This window comes from Pteronotus mesoamericanus, unplaced genomic scaffold (assembly GCF_021234165.1).
Source record: "Pteronotus mesoamericanus isolate MK-2021 breed Mesoamerican mustached bat unplaced genomic scaffold, CSHL_Meso_final contig_657, whole genome shotgun sequence".
Lineage (NCBI taxonomy): Eukaryota > Metazoa > Chordata > Mammalia > Chiroptera > Mormoopidae > Pteronotus > Pteronotus mesoamericanus.
Genome location: NW_026555229.1, coordinates 11,497,040 through 11,514,160, shown reverse-complemented (window position 1 = coordinate 11,514,160; position 17,121 = coordinate 11,497,040). Strand labels below are relative to the sequence as shown.

Sequence of the window (17,121 nt, the reverse complement as noted above, 5' to 3'; positions counted from 1 at the left end):
TAAGGAAACATCAGCCCTGGCTGGTGTGGCCCAGTGGATTGAGCCAAGGCCTGTGAACTGAGAGGTCACTGGTTCAGTTGCCAGTCAGGGCACATGGCTGGGTTTTGGGCCAGGTATCTGGTTGGGGGCATGCGAGAGGCAACCAATTGATGTATCTCTTGCATACTGATGTTTCTCTCCCTCTCTTTCTCCCTCCCTTACCCTCTCTCTAAAAGTAAATAAATTTTTAAAAAAAGGAAAAGAAAACATCAGACAAATTGAAATTGAGCGACACTATATAAAATGATGGGCCAATATTATTCAAAAGTATCATGGTCATGAAAGAAATACTGAAGAACTGTCTAATGCAACGTAAAATCCTGCCTTGGATCCTCTATCAAACCAATGATATTAGTAGGAAAACTGGTGAAAAATGAGTAAGATCTACAGATTAATAGTATTGCATGAATGTTAATTTCCTGGTTTTCATAATTGCACTATGGTTATTTAAGATGTTAACATTAGGGAAACCTAGGTGAAGGGTGTGTGTATATATATGAGAACTCTAATTTTCTGCAGAAAACTTACAACTTTTCTTTAAGTCTAAAATTGTTTCAAAGTAGAAAATGAAAAATACATATATAATTAAGAAAAATAGTTCTAAAGTTCATATGTGCATTACTAGACAATGTTGTGTTTGCATAAAACCTAGAATGTTACAGTGTTGGCCAAACAGAAAAAAGCAAATAAAGTGCCTCCCAACCTACCCTCCCTAAATCCAGACACAGGGATTCTTAGTATTTCATTAGATAAGAAGCACACTACCTACCTCGCTCTGAATCAGAGCGATCTGAAGAAATAGTTGATCCAATGCTGTCCATTCGTATTCGTTCCATCTCCTGAGGACCCTGGAGCTGTTCCAGTCGCCGCTTTAAAAATCTCTGTTCTCTTTCCAAGTTCTCTAGTTGGTGCTGGCTCTTCCTTTCAGCTTCTTCAAGTTTCTAAAATGAGATTTATGTTTATGTATAGTCCAGTACAAACAGTAAAACCAATTTTTACATAACATCTCAAAAGACATCTTTGGCAAACATGAATGAATATACAAGTATGAGGGGGGACCCCAAAAACCCCAAAATTTATTTATAAAAATTGTGTATTTATTCTTACATGTTTAAACTTCAGTCACCTTTAAAGTACCCTCCATTTGATCCCATACGGTTTTTGAACTCATCGATTTTGATGCCTTTTAGTGCTCCTACTGTTTTTTTTGTTTCACCTCTTCCACGTAAGCAAAACATTTCCCTATGAGGACTTTTTTCATACACGTAAACAAAAATAAAGTCGTTTACAGCCAGATCAGGTGGACAGAGAGGGTGATGCACTGGGATCATGCCGTTTTGGGTCAAAAACTGCTGAACACTCAGCATGGTGGGCAGCTGTGCTCGTAAATCACCCATCATGAAATGGGCAAATGCACTGAAAGTCTTCAAAAACAATTCACTGAAGCCAAATGCAGCCTCTCCGAACAATGCCAGCTGGTACACTGATACAGATGGGTTCCTAGAACACCTACCTACTGGGGGAAGCCTGTTAGTAGAAAGAGCCTGCCCTCCAGAAGGTAACTCTGTTTTTCTGGGGTCCCCCCTTGTATTTACGTATGTGCATATAAAAGTATACATAAATATGTATTTTTAAACATCAAAAATAGATTTTCTTCACTTTTTTTTTGTGTATAATGAATGCCACATTACTAGAACAGTACGGAATTCCCACAGTCTGTAAAGTTATCTCCACGAAAGAGAAACTTGCTCTGCAGTGTAGTTTTTATGGAAAAATACTGAGGGACACAGCCAAATGCAGCCATCTCCACCAGAGGGCACAACTGCCTTCTTTCTGGGTATCATCAGAGTAATTGCTATTTTGCTAGTATTCCCAGCTCTTCAAATGGCCATGCTGTCAACACAATTTAGTTTCATCAGGCTATGTTGCTCCTTCCCATCAGATTAGCTGGTAAGTTTTTAGATTTCTCTTGAGTCAGTTATTAAGGTGGGCCTGGTGAGCTAGCTGATGTATATGACTAGGAATCATTGCTTCTAATGAAACCAACACCTAAAGAACTATGGGCAAATACGAAAGTTAAAATTCTCACCTTGATGTGTGCTTTGGCTTTGTTGAGCAAACCAAGTGTTGTGTGCCTGGTGCAGTCTGGTCCTAGTGGAATCAAAACTTTTAAGCGTTCTAAACACAGGCGCAGATGAGCTCGTCTAAGACAAAAAAAGTCAAATCACAGTCTCAATATTCCACTAGAAACATCCAAACCTATTTTAAGACAAATAATAATTTGCACATTATTTAGTCTATAACCATGTTACACCCCTATTTCTTCTATATCCACAAGTGCAGGCATGCCTACTGATTTTCAGTCTGCCATTTCTGTGTGCTCTACAGCTACCAGTCACTTCAGATTATTATTCCCAGTGGTAATCTCTGTCAGAGATGATTCAATTTGAACTCACCCCATAAACTATCTCAAATGGAAATAGGAGAGTACACTAGGGCAATTGTATTTGATTCTGAATATCTAAAGCTGCAGGCCAGTTATAGGGGTTTTCAGCTAGGGTACACCAAGCAGAATCACTGAACTCAGATTTTCAGTTCCTCTCTTCCACCTTTTACACACACACACACACACACACACACACACACACACACACACACGTCCTACAGTGTTACATGTTATTATGTATCAGGTTGAACCATATGAAATTTATGATATTCAACCATTTCTCACTCATAAAAATAACTCCATATGACCCAACACAATAGAAACAACAAAATTCTGTGACCAGCTAGGATAGGATTAGGCAAAATACATGGCTCTGCGGTCAATTCTAGCCACTGAAACCACAACCTATATAACAGCCCTTTGCTTCCTAATATCTAAGTGTACCAGCTCATAGGTTTTTAATTTTTATTTCTGTCTCTCTTCCTCTCCTCTCTCACTACCCACCTGCAATTTTCTACATATGTGAAAAGCCAGATGAAAAATTCTTTACTGAAAGACATTGCATTCTTTAATCTACCTATCCTGTGGGGGAAGTTAGGGGAAATTTCTCCTGGAAATGTTAGCAGGCAGCCTTATAGATTTACCTCCCCTGTACCCTAAAGGAACTATGATCACCATGATGAGAGTTCTGGGGTACATAATTCCACCCTAAAACAATACTAGTCCACATCTTTGGACCTGTGTCTCATTGGGTATAAAATAATCCAGCAGTTAACAGTATTTAATTCACAAACATGTTCAGAGTTTACCCCTACTCCTTAAAAAGCCAAAACTGAACATTCAGAACTGTCTCAACTGTACCAGGAACAAAACACATCTTCCATTTTTTCCTCAAAGAGGGCCAAAATGGTTTTATTAGCTTACTCACCAAACTATGCTTTCTCTGTCTTAATACACATAAAATAATGTCAAGTGAAATTCTCAAATGATAGCATTCTGAAAGGGGTACGCAAGCAAGGATGACTAAAGGTAGTAAAATCAGAGACTTGGCTGATGAATTGTTAAGATTCTTCCAGTACCCACTAGCCTAGCTATAAAGGTCTGTTAGTATTTCCATTCCAAATTTACTGTCAATAATTCAAATCTAATAATTAGCTCCAGGTTGTAACCTGAAATACCTGATGTGGATAAAAGAATTTTTTATTTTCTCTAAATCAATAGATTCCCCTTAATGTGATTTAATAATTAAAAAGTTGCTTTCCTCCCCTGCTGTGCTACCTCAAATCATAGACCCTTTAACATAATTTTCATTTTTAACTGGAAAACCTCTTAAGTGAGGTCTCTCACATGATCACAGAGTGCTCTTGCTGAGCAGGAGAACGAAACAAACAAAATTCACAGTAAAAAAAAAATCTTTAAACTCTTCATTAGGATTATTATAGCATGCCTAACAACTGCACTCCTGATATGACTGGAGGTGGAGAGAGAGATTGGTGGTTCTCTTATTAATAATTTGAGGCTCCCATGGGGGCTCTGACTTAAGTCATCTAAGAAAGTTAACAAAGCAACTAACTAGTAAAGTTAACAAGTACGTTGCATAGGAATAACTTGCCAATTTTGTTTAAATTACTTTAAACAACAAATTCAATGTATATGTAGGAAATACCTTTTAGTTTAAGAAATTTCAGAATGGTATCTTTATTTACATCAAGGAAAAAATGGGTGGGTCAATTTTCTATTTTGTGAGACATTAAGTTAAAGTCATTAAAATCTGGGCAGAAATCGACTAACATCATATTAAAATGTCTATGTTTTCTCTCTCTCTCTCTCTCTCTCTCTCTTTTTAATCATTCAGTTGTATATTTACTAGATGACTTTTGTATACTCAGCAATGTACCAGACACCTGCCTGAGTGGGAGAAGTTTAAAACAAAGTAAACTTTAAGAATGTATAATCTAGACTACAGAACAGAATATATTGTTTTGTTTCATTTGGTTCTTAATGAAATGAGTCATACAGATAGCAAAGGCAACAGATTCTGAATAAAAGAAAAGATTGTAATTGGAGGAGGTAGACATAAAAGGTTGAAACTTGACTTTGGACTTCAGGGATACTGAATTTGTCTACAAAAAAGCAAGGATCTTCAAGGTAATTGAAAGAAGAATCAAGAACTCAATTCATATTTTGGGACCGAGTATAATCCTAAAATTAAAAATACCTTAGTTTTTTTCATTCAAGGGAAAGCAACTGAGTTGGAATTCTATGAAAAAAAATATATGTAAGTCAGGTTTAGCAGTCTGGTGATCTGCAATAGCACGGTCAAATCAGGAGATACACAGGCCAAGGGAGTCAAGGTGTAAGAATGAACAGGGAAGGCGCACTGTCCTCTAAAATAATTTTTATTAGCTACTACCAAACATTTCTTCAGTCAAATAATTATAAGTGTGCTCCAAGATACAGCTTACACCAAGAAAACATCCTGAGATATCACTTCTCACAAAGGCAAATGATGCCATTTTCTGTGTCTTGTAAATACAGCCCTCAAACCAATAGTATAAAGGGTAAGTGGTGAATGATGGCCTCTGTCCTCCTGTGGGAAGACGTGTATCTGTGGGAGCCAAATGTCTTTTCCTACAGTTTTTGTATTTGTAACTGAATCAGGCGTTTGGACAGTAGAATGACAAAGGGTTAATGGCAGTTGAAGGATAGCAGCTAACCAAAGGGAAGCCACACATTTTTCAAAGTTGCCATCCAAATACTGCACACAGTTTTCCACATGTGCTTAGATGCCACTTTTAGGTACACACTTTCAAAAGCAATGGACACCTTGTGACTCTAAACTGTAGGGCAAAATTCTTCTTCTCTTACAATGGCACTTTGCTATTCTCCACCCCTTCTCCCATAGTCTCCCTGCTGGTAACCAGATTGCAAGTTTAACCACCAACGACCTAGAAAGGCATATCTTTTGATGCCATCTGGTCCTTTCTTTTCTTGCCTTCATTATCATGTGACTAGTGGAGCCTCCTCTACGTGTTTCACAAATCATGGGCTGTAAGATACTGAAGGAAAAAAAAAAGACAAGAGACAGAGAAGAAGAAAGCTTGGTTTGATTTGAAAATCCTTATGCACTGAGGAAAAAAAATGCAAATATCATAAATGTGATGTTTTTTCCAAATCTCCAAAGAACAGGAAGAGCTGACAGACGACATGGGTTCTTAAGAGTCATGATCCTGCACCTTTAATCAAAGCAGGGTAAGAAGGCTGGAGAAAGTTGAGGCTGCTGTGCTCACTATTCTGATGAACATTAGACTAGCGACCGATAAAAAAAACCTGACATCGTAAAATCTATGGAACTAGACTCAACCAAAACAGAAAAAAAATTAGCTCCCTCATTAGCATTTACTTAACTTTTCACAGCACATGAATGGCACAATAAAAATGATAAAACTAAAATCTTTCCTAATTTAGCATGAGTGACTAAAGTTAGGATTAGACTGTATCAGGAAGTGCCGTATGAGAGAACTAAAGTTTCCTTGCTGAGAGACAGGGGGCAAGAGATGGAGAGATACCAAAGTACTTTTATTTTCAAAGATACTTTGAGGTCTATTTTAAAATGAGATTTAAAAGTGGGTTTTACCCAGGGGAAGAGGCAATTCCCAGTGACTAACCCTGTCAGAGAGAAGGTCCTATCAAAATTACCCACACCTTCAAAAAGGGCAAGCCCCTTGTGGGAAAAGGAACAATTAGAGTCTGTTTGGCTTTCATTTTCGTAGACTGGGATCATTTTTCTCTGAAGGAACCAAAGCTGCTTTTGATTTCAAACCCTGTAAACTCTACTGCCAAACTGAAATATCACAGAACATGAAGGGAAATGATTTTGCTATTAAATGGCCCCTCCTAGTAGCTGTGATATTTTAAAGCACAGGTATATCAACCACAAGAAGCACAGAGTGTTGAAGGAGAAGAAAGAATTGCCTTTCAGAAAAAAACTGCAAGTAGCACACAATGATGTTTTTCAAATCGTCTCTGGAAACTCTAATCCCTCTGCCCAACAATAAGAAATTTAACGTGCCTGCCCAGACTCACAAACCATCCACTGGCTGATGCCCTTGAAGGCACGGTCCTTCTTTGGAACTTGTCTTTCATTCCTCCACTACAGGATACCAAGGCTTTGCCAAGTAACTAAATCAAAATGGAAAACAAGTCAAGTGATAGGGACAGTACTTGCATTTTGCATTCTCCTCTCTACTGAGTGTTACGCAATGGGCTTTGAGTTCTCCCTTGAGCCACATTCTTCAAAGCTGCAGTGGCTTGTGGCCAGGTTTCCCAACTTGTTACACAACACTTTTGCACATGACAGCAGCTAGCTGCTTATCCTACACATTTTATATTCCAACATTTCTCTAAAATTTAATGTGTTGAGAATCTTCTGAAAATCTCCAAAATCTTCCTGCCTCCTTTTCTTATGAAAAATGACATTAAAAATGGACTTAGATATCAAGCATATTCGTGCTGCTAGTGAATTTTATTTACAAAAACAAATATGATCATATTCTGTCTTACAACTTATTTCATTTGTGAAATAAGAAAGCTCAGACAAGTGGTTCCCATTAAATAGCATATGACAATTATATTTCACTTAGAACCTACATATTATCTCTTTCACAAAAAATAAATAGACTATTAACTGCCAGGTAGTAACTCGGTAAATTGCATTTCCCTAGCGTCAGACCTGATTGCGGTGTTGCAGACCTGATTTTGATGACAACAAAATAAAAACTAAGGGGAATAGCTGGGACCCTCTTCTCAACTTTCAAAGAAAGATGTTTTCATTAATATTCCTCTTAATTCAATTGGTATCTTGTAAAATAACAAGATAGGAATGTCAACAAGTGTTATAGTGAAGTTTCAAATTATAATTTATATAAATTATTCTATAGTCACATTGTCCACCTAAACACTAAAGGGCTCATTTATATACAAATAAGAAATAAAATCAGTAAGGCTGAGATACATGTTACTCAGTCTTGGAAGACTTTTAAAAAATCACTTTCTCCTAATAAATTCTAAGCAGGTGTTACGGTAGGGAGCTGGAGCATATTTAAAGCCAGAAGGTTAAATATCGAGTGCCTTCCGAAAGTCACAATTTTCCTCTAAGATTTGGAAGAAAAGCACTATTTTATAAAAAACAAGCATAGGTTTTAACAGTATACTTTTAAGATGGAAGAGACTTCAAATAAATCTCACATTATTTCACACTGCATCCCATGACCTCCAGGAATCTATGCTGAAACTACCAGAGCTTATTACTCAGATCACTATCACAGTTTTGGATCTCAGAATATCACTTTTGATTCATGGCTGGAAGTATGTCTTTCAAAGGTTTAGACATGGAGGGAGAGGGGAGCAGGGAGAGAAAAGAGATGTGTGTATTCAGTAAATTAATGATGAGAAAATAGTGACACAATTTTTCTCAAACTATACAGATTCCATGTTGGCTGAAATTTATTTAGTCTTAACATCTCAGAGATATGAAGAGGATGCAGTGCCACTCAGGCAGTAACAATGATCATCAGTAAACAATGAGCTCCACCCTATTATGTCACTGAACTAGATGTAAAGATTTTTTTAAAAGATGCCAGTAGTAATCTTTATCCATTTTAGCCTTTTGTGTACCACTTTTCCAGGCTCATTTCCCCTTACCTCCTGAAAACCTCTTACACAAACAAAATGTGCTTTCATATTTACTGATTTCTCTATCTAGACTATCTTTCCACTGTCCAACCAGTGAGCATCGAACTTGTTTGTCAGCCCATTACCCAAGTATTCTTTCTTCTATGAAGCCTTCCTTACCGTATCCCTTCCTCACATAATTAATACTTGATCTTCACACTAATCACACTGTATTTTAATTATCTTCTAGGTAAGACTGAATCCACACTTTCAGTCATTTCAACTCTTCAAATACCAAAAACAAGAAACAAAAAAACAAAAAGGACAAAACACTGAACAACAGTGGGGAGGAAGGATGTAACAATTTCCAGTAGATATATTTGGGACTCTCTAACTCACCAAAGTTGAGGTAACAATACTGGGGTCTCTAAACAGTATAATCAGATGCCAGGCCAACATTCATTAGAGATCTGCTTATAGATGCCAGAATTCTACACTGGGTTTTTTTGTGTGCAGCTGAGGTCCCCACAAAAGATGACTACCTGCAGAGTAACCAACAATCTCCAACTTAATTCTTGATTAGAGTCGACATCTCTTTTAATAGTGAAGTATAGGATTAAGAACTGCAGGCATTACAGAGGACTAGGTCAACAATGTCAAATGAAATTCAAAAATAATTTTTTCAAGTCCAATTTCTTTGGCACCAATCTTGACTTTTATATTTTATTAACAGGCTTCCTAGCAAATAGAAAACCTGGCTGATTTAAGTTTAGCCTCTGTCCCAGCTGTTCAAGAAATAGTGATAATAACAAGTATAATGGTATGAAAGCAATTACTAAGGAGAAAATGGAAAAGAAACAGCTAAGAAAATCCGGGTATGAAAGGGAAAGGTCTAGAAAGAAGTACTCCACAATGCACAGGGAAATATTAAATAAACAGTTTTTATCCCATCTGATAATATGAGAAATTAGTATTTCCACAGTTTTACAAGATCCCAGGACTGTCGATCAGATGAAGCTTACAATGCAGAAATGCATAAACAAATTATTGTTTTTTTACTGTCATGCAGTCAGTCATCTCTAAGGAAGACGACTTTTGACAGCCTTGTTTGAAAAAGAAAATAATTAAAATCTGGTTCCAGAAGCATATATTCTTCATTGAAATTCCCACAAGGAACCCAATTTCCAAAGTGATTTAACAGAACTTGCTAACTTGACGTCCATTCTTAGCTAAATTTAGATTCTATGCATACATCTCATCTCCTCTATGTTTATGAGAATTTGGTTTAAAAAACAAAAACAACAACAAAAAAACTTATTCATTCACCATATTTCTTCTTTGGTCACACAAGAACTTTCTGTATTCCAAGTTTCAAAGTCTGGGAAATAGGGCTACATCACTGGAGAAAACAGTGGCAATTTGTTCTAAATACAAAATAGCTTATTTTCCTTTGGCAACTCTCCAAGGGTTTTGGTGGAGGGAAAGGATACTCTTCTCTGGAGAGATCAGTAGAGATCAGGCCCTGAACCTGGCCTACTGTCAAAACTTAGCTGTGGGTGGAAGAGAAATTTTAAAAAATTATTTACCTTTCACATGTATTTGGAAACCAATTAAAGATTTTTGGCATTATTAACAGTTTTTCTATTCTTCAGCCTTTTGTTGGTGTTCACCCTATTCTGGCAGCCCCCATTGGCTGATTTAATGGTACCAAGGGGCTGAGAAGTATTGCTGCCCAAAAGAAAAAGCATTCTCACAGGGACTGGGAGGCAATCTGCAATCACAACAGTAGCTACTTGTTAATTTTCTATTTGAAACACAGTGATGTCAATAGTATTGTACCCTGCCAGACACCATGGGGTAAAGTACATTTTGAAACCAAAACAAACTTCCTACGTGCTGGCAAGTCAGATCTGAGACATAGTGATAAGGTTCTGTAAGACATTGCCCTAGTTTCATATGCAAAATGCACATAACAAGCACTAGTCTACTCTTCTATAAAAGTTTAAGTCTAACTCTCATAGCCCATTCCTACGCACAGACCGGTGAAATTATTTTATCAAATTATAGTCCAGAATGGCATGGGGAAATAAGAAATATTATTACTGATCGCTAATAAAATGGTGCGCCTACATAGCACAAATAGCATACTCAAAGAATGCTTTGTAATGTAAATGCTCATTTAGAAGCATAAAATGAAAATAGCACAATGCCTTTTAAAAATGGCCCTGCTAATAAGATGATTGGTATAATAGTTCATTTTAAGGGGGTGTATCCCCTTGGGAGGAAAGGCATGTTTTATTAACAGGGTCACTCTGGCCTAAGAACTGATGCATCCCTGGAAGATGAATATTCACAATTTGTACTGAGTATAAATAACCTGAAATAGGGAGTTAAATGATTAAAAGTGATGACCATGCTCACTACTGGCAGACGGCAAATGGTTTAGCATAGCTGGATATCTGCCAATTCAGTCAAGCCAGCCAGGCATTATTTTTAATGTCCCATTTTAGCACGATTTCCCCCAAATTAAAATACAGGGAATTTTGTTTATTTCTTATTTTGTTTTCGGGGGGGGGGGGGGGGGTTGGGGGGGGGGGGGGATAAAATTTTGGGCAGGAAAAGGTAACAGGGAGCAACGGTTGGCCAATCTGTAATTAAAACCCTTTGGGCATTTGGAACCTCTGAAAAAATAAGATTGAGAGAATTTTAAGCATCATAGTTCTGACAATGACAGAGAACTCTTGTTTTGGTTTATCTTTTTATTTCAAAGTTACTTAACTCTTCTGATCTTTCTCTTTCATTATACTGTATCACATTTTTTTCTGACCACAAAGGGCCCAACTGAAGAGTAGTTTTTGAGAGTTACTTTTGGAGGCAGCCTCACGTAACACCTGGCCTCACTCCTGAGCATGCTGTCCTCTGATAAAGTGAATTTTTTTTCATTACTGTATCAGTCAGTATTGGGCACTGACAGATGAACATTTTTAGACAGGCAGAAAGTAAACATACCTTAAGAACTATGTTACTTTTTAAAATCCTTCTGAATAGGAAAAGGTTTTAAGGTATTCAATGGAGTAACAACAAATACAATAGTCTCCTAAAAGACAAACACTTGCCAGTGAAAAAACAGGGTTCAAAATTATGACTGGGTTGCAACACTACATGTTCTGACTTGTTTCAATTTATATTTGTCTAAATTTTAGTTTGATTCTCCTGTGGATCAGCCCAGGAAAAAATTAAATAGGAAAAGAATCAGAGATCTAATATTTATTTTGTGTGATTCTACCCTCAACTCAATAAATACCATTATAGCATTCTGTCCAAGAAGGACTGCTATACAAGTACCATTACACTTTGATTCCAGAACAGTCCTGAAAAAAGTCTACATTGTTCTGTGGCTTTGAGAATGAAAAGCCAGGATGAGGGAACATGCATTTTGTTACCACCGCCAATCAAAATCCTGGCTATTCATCAGGGCAGGCTATGTGGCTCTCTTGCCTAAGTATATCCCAACAACAAGAACATAAAAACTGTTGCTCCAACCAAAGACGGTAGTAGATTCTGGAGGATAAGTTTGCCGAACTTGGATACATTTCCTTTCAAATATTAGAGATATTACAGGACAAAAGTCCTAAAAAAGCTTTCAGGATTACAATCATCTCTAATCTCAAGGAACAATAGATATATAAAGGATCCTTTAAAATGATGAAAAATAAGACCGAAAATCTGATTCAGTCTTTTCTTTTAAACACACCAATATTTCCTGAACATTCAGGCCAGTAAATACAGTTCATGCTTCCTCCTCATTTGACCCAATACATGTAGCAGTAAATTCCAACTGCTTTCAAGGGAGTACTCAGAGCCCAGAATCACCAAATTGCTCTTTAGGAAAGCCTCCTCCATTACAAAAATAGCAGTCTTGCAAAGTTGTTCGTCTCTATCTAAATTGTGTTATGTTTACAAATGTTTTAACTGCAAAGATGGAGTTTCCAATTGAAAAAGAACCTTACTTAGAAGAGACTGGATTTTTTTTTATAGTTATGCCAAATACAAGCTGTTCTATAATTTGTGAATCAGGCTGGAATAAAGTGACTCAAGATAGAAAAACATACAGACGCTACAATCCTAGAGAAAAATTCTGTAATTGGTCACACCAATGATCCAAATGCCAGAGTATGTTTTTGTCAGTGACACCAACAGATGGCTCGGGGAAACTATGATGGCTGTCTTCCATGACAATACATGTATATTACAAAAACATACCCCTAACATCTTTATAATAAAGCACAACCACGATATTTTAAAGAACTGATCTAAATTGCTTTGATTTTAATTTTTTATTAGGGTAATTAGTCCCTATATAGTTAGCACTCACTATGTAATGTAGGACTGTCTTCTTCTTCTTCTTTTTTTTAAATCCAAAAATTTCTCCTTCAAGCTTTAAGGGAGTACACTCCCTAATTCTAATCATTATAATTTTGATGAAAAAAAAATTTTAGTGTACTCTTTCTTAATTTCCAGAATTTTCCCTTATTCTAATTTAGCTGTTGCATTTCCAGTTTAGCCCATATTTTTCTCATTTAATTTTAGATTACTTTAAAGGGTCGGCCTTGCTCTAATTACTTTTGAATAAAGTATTAAAAAATAAAGCATTGTATGAAAAAATATATTTTAATGGCATAAAATCTTCTATCAATTTCTCATATCAGTTGTTAGGCAAACTATGTTAAAATTTTTAAAAGTCAATAATCTAAATTTGATTTAGTAGAGCAGGCAGAAAGTTTATAAAGGCAAAGATTTCCCACGGAAACATCTTGTTTGGGGTTCTCTATTAAAGGATAAGCTGAGAAGCATTCAAATGAAATGGAAGTTACAAAGGTAAATAAATGACCCCAAAAGTTACTAGGTTCTTCATCACATAGGAGTTATTAGAATAAAATTAACATCTTCAACAGTACTCCAAAACAAAATGACATCTACAAGATTCTGGAGAGCTATGGATATTGGGCTTTTAGTTATCCTTTTTCACCTGCAGCTACAGCAGATTTATCTGTCCCAGTTGAAGCTTTTGGTTCTTTTCACAAGACACCTGGGCATTCACCAATATTGCTCCTACAAATGGGGGAGAACCACAGTAGACACTCTTTCATAGGGAAAATACAGTCATTAAAAATGATACTGTATTTTAGCTGTCATTTAAGATATACCACAAAAGCAACCACAGATTAAGAGAATAAGAAAGTTTTAGCATATTCTCTAAATTAGTCCCAGACCTATGCATATCTTATCCAGGCTGAATAACTGAAAGTTCACTTTTACCTCAGAATAAGTGACAAACTATAACGATTAAGACAGAGCAAAAAAGTTTCAGATGCAGCATTTCTCCTGAAAGCCTTTTAGAACATACTAAAAATGTGATATAAAAAACAATTCTGGCAAACTCCTAAAAAGAACCATGGAAATTACAGGAATAATCACTCATAACTAAGTTATTCATACTAACTTCAACCTGTGATAATCCCCTAATATGAGTTTATATCAACTCCCATCTGGAATACACAAAACTTAACACTTAATAATATATATTGCTTATAGATAATTAATAATATATACTGCTTATAATATATAAATAACATATTATTATTTTTAAAAATAATATCTTTTGTATCTTACCTAGTTAGACCATAAATTCTCAAAAGTGAGGCCCAGGACTACTTCTTTTATCCTATCCCCAGCACAGAGTCAATACCTAATAGGTGCTTGTCAGTTGATTTGTTAATTATCATTAGGGGAGTCCTTTGTCAATGCCAGGAACTAATAACCCACTTCAAATTAACTCCCACTACCACCAAAGATTTTAAATCATAAAAAAAATCATCTTGGGGTTAATGGTATATAAGACTGTTAAAAGATATTAGTACAGAAAACTGACCATTACCCATTGCTTGTAAGTCATCCTAGGTTGATTTTCAAAGGAAGTTTAAAACAAATCCTAAATATTCAAGATCAAGGAACTTTGAAATAAATCTAAAATTTCAACATATTTCCTAGTTATCACAAGTAAAAGTGAAAGGGTGAGAAAGGGGACAGATTTAGAGAGAGGGGCCAAATTGCACTTTAACGAAAATAGTAAACCTGCTGCTAAAAGATAATTCATAACTATTGTTTACTCCTAACCACTGTCTTGCACTTGTACTAGCATCTAACCCTCTGTACTAACATACTCAAAGCTCTATCAAAAACGTTGAGAAACCTCTTATTAATCTTCACTTGCCAAGAATGATAGGGACATTTTATAAACTGAAGCTGCCAAGTGGAAACGTGTTTGAGCTCCAACTTTGCTATATCTAAACTAAGAAATCCTAGATAGACATAGAATATACTTCTTTCTATTGTTTCCCGAAAGGTTTCTCCATGGAGGACCACCACATGAAAAAAAATTATTTTTATATTAAAAGCACTAAACCGGAAAATGCCCTAAAGCTAATGTTTAAAAATCTTCTTTCTAATTCATTCAAATAAACATTATGAAACTAGGCACTGTTACTAAAATTTTAAAATAAAAAGAATTTTACTGTAGCAAATTCTAAGGCCAATTAAACATTTAGAAAATGACAGGCAAATGTCTATAACTTTATCAGAAGTAAATTAATCTACCTATCTTTATCTGCATGAAAATAAAAAAATCTATGATCTCACTACTACTAGGTAGTGAAAAGCTAATCACATATATTTTTCTTCTAAGCACAGCAGATGAAAATGTGTTAAACATAATTTTTAAAAATTTCTAATGCTCAACAGGGCAAGAATAAGTTTTAATATACCGTATTTAAATTACACTGAAATAATTACAGATAATTTCCTACATAATAAATTGTTATTTCTATTTTAATTACTTCAGATTTCAAAAGAGCTAAACTCATAACTGCTTTTTAAACAAATATATATTCATACACATATACATATGCATGTTTTTTAAAATCTGGTATAATAAGAATGGCTCAAGTTGAATACCTGTGAGAACCAATTGGCCATTTGAATACAATCTCTTTGGCCAGAAGCATTTATGGAAATTCCCATCATTCTATGATGTTTCCCTAAAGCTATTAATTCTAAACTAAGAGAGACATTAACTTTCCAAAAAAGAATAAATTTCTCTAAGGCTCCACCCAAGAACAATCTTCAGCTGATTATGGAAACTTCCATGAAAGAATGTGTTTAAATAATTATTCAGGCTTTTAATGATGTCAAATTAAACAGCTATCAAAATAAACCAAGTTACCAAAAAATTAGAAGCAAAACAGGATTAACACAACTGCAGATAAAAATCACAGGGAAGAGTCTATATCTCAAAAAGGAAGCTTAAATTTAATGAGAGGTTATTAATAACAAGTAATAGAACTATATATACAAATCAGGATGATAACATATAAAGGACAAGACACATAAATTCCAAACATTTTGAAGAAATGTTTACACAATAAAAAAAGATCTGCCACAGATTCTGTTATTTACAGTAAAATTTTAAGTCACAATTGAGTTTCTTGCCCTGCTATACAAATTCAAATACAGAATTTGTATAATCTGTATAACTAGCCCACTCAAGAGGCATTTTCCTATGGTACACAACTTTAGTAGAGATCCCATTATGAAGCACAATCACCACATATTTCCTAAGTGGGTCATATTACCTAGAATATCCTATGGGGACAAACTGTTCTCTCTGAAGCAGGAGTGGAGAACAAAACTATTTTTCTTGGAAAGGGAAGATATTTGCAGGGTAGCAAGTATCTCACTATGTGCCTTCCCAAAATATTTTCTATCTTGAAGTGGTCTCTCACACACACACACACACACACAACACAAACTAAAACAAAGCAAACAAAACAAAAAATAACACAGCCATTTATTTGACTTATCATTTAACTTTTTCCTCTTAATCTAACACAAGATGCACAGCCTATTACAAAAATCAAACAAAAATGTTAATTACTAATTCACTAAGCACCTGTTATGTGTAAGACGCTGTGTCAGGAATAAGTTACAGTCCCTCCCCTCATAGAATGCATATGATCTAGAAAGGGAGAACATTACAGCACAAGGTAGTGTGGGTTAAAATTCATATAAATGGCACAGTAAACAGATAGGAATTTAGAAAAGATACTGCTCTAGATAATCAGGAGAGACTTCATGAAAAACATATATATCAGCTGTACAGGAAGGCAATATGAAAAAGTTCTGGTTTGGGAGTCAGAAAATCCAGGTTCTCATCCTGACTTTGTCATTAATCAGCTTGGTGGAACATATAAATTGGAGAGACTTAGGTTTCCTTGTCCATAATATAACACTGATTTTCTAAGATCTCTTCCAGCTTTAATATATATTGAAGTGTATAGGTAAGATTACCCAAACATTACTGCCTTTGTAAAATCTTGACGTTCACAAGTAACACAACCTTACTACAAAAACTCTAACAATATAATTAACATGGTAATTTCTCCTTGCCTCTCACTCCCATTCCCATAGGTAACAAATTTATCAGTTTGACATGTATCTTTCCAGAACTTCCAATGTATTTATATATATGATTGTGGTACGTTTTTTAACACAAATGATATCATACTGGAAATACTATTTTGCAACTGGCTTTTTTCAATTATTATGTCTTGGTAGTCTCTTCACATATAAACATAGAGTTCTATTATCATTCTTTTTATCTACTCCAAGTTTATGGATGTATTATCCTTTAGTTAGCCATTCCCCTATTGACAGGAATTTATATTACTTCTAATCTTTGGTTATTATAAACACTCCTGTTATTCTTGTTCAGGCCTCTATGTGCACTAGAAGTTCAACAGGGGAGTGGGGAGAGAAGAATCAAGGAATTTGAGCCGAAAATATAAAGGCAGAAAATATAAGGGGAGATTAAGAAGTTTGAACCAAGTCCATATTTTCAGCAAAAG

The 17,121-nt window shown here is 35.5% G+C and overlaps 1 protein-coding gene across 2 annotated transcripts in view; it reads right to left on the bottom strand.

Moving 5' to 3' along the window:
- Positions 1 to 17,121, bottom strand: part of MXI1 (MAX interactor 1, dimerization protein) — an 84,113-nt gene that overhangs the window by 6,103 nt on the left and 60,889 nt on the right. For both annotated transcript variants that reach the window (XM_054581486.1, XM_054581487.1), the window contains exons 4-5: positions 2,129 to 2,243; positions 809 to 980 (exon numbers count right to left, since the gene is read on the bottom strand). In XM_054581486.1, the coding sequence (XP_054437461.1) occupies positions 809 to 980; positions 2,129 to 2,243 (287 nt within the window). The remainder of the gene's footprint in view (positions 1 to 808; positions 981 to 2,128; positions 2,244 to 17,121) is intronic.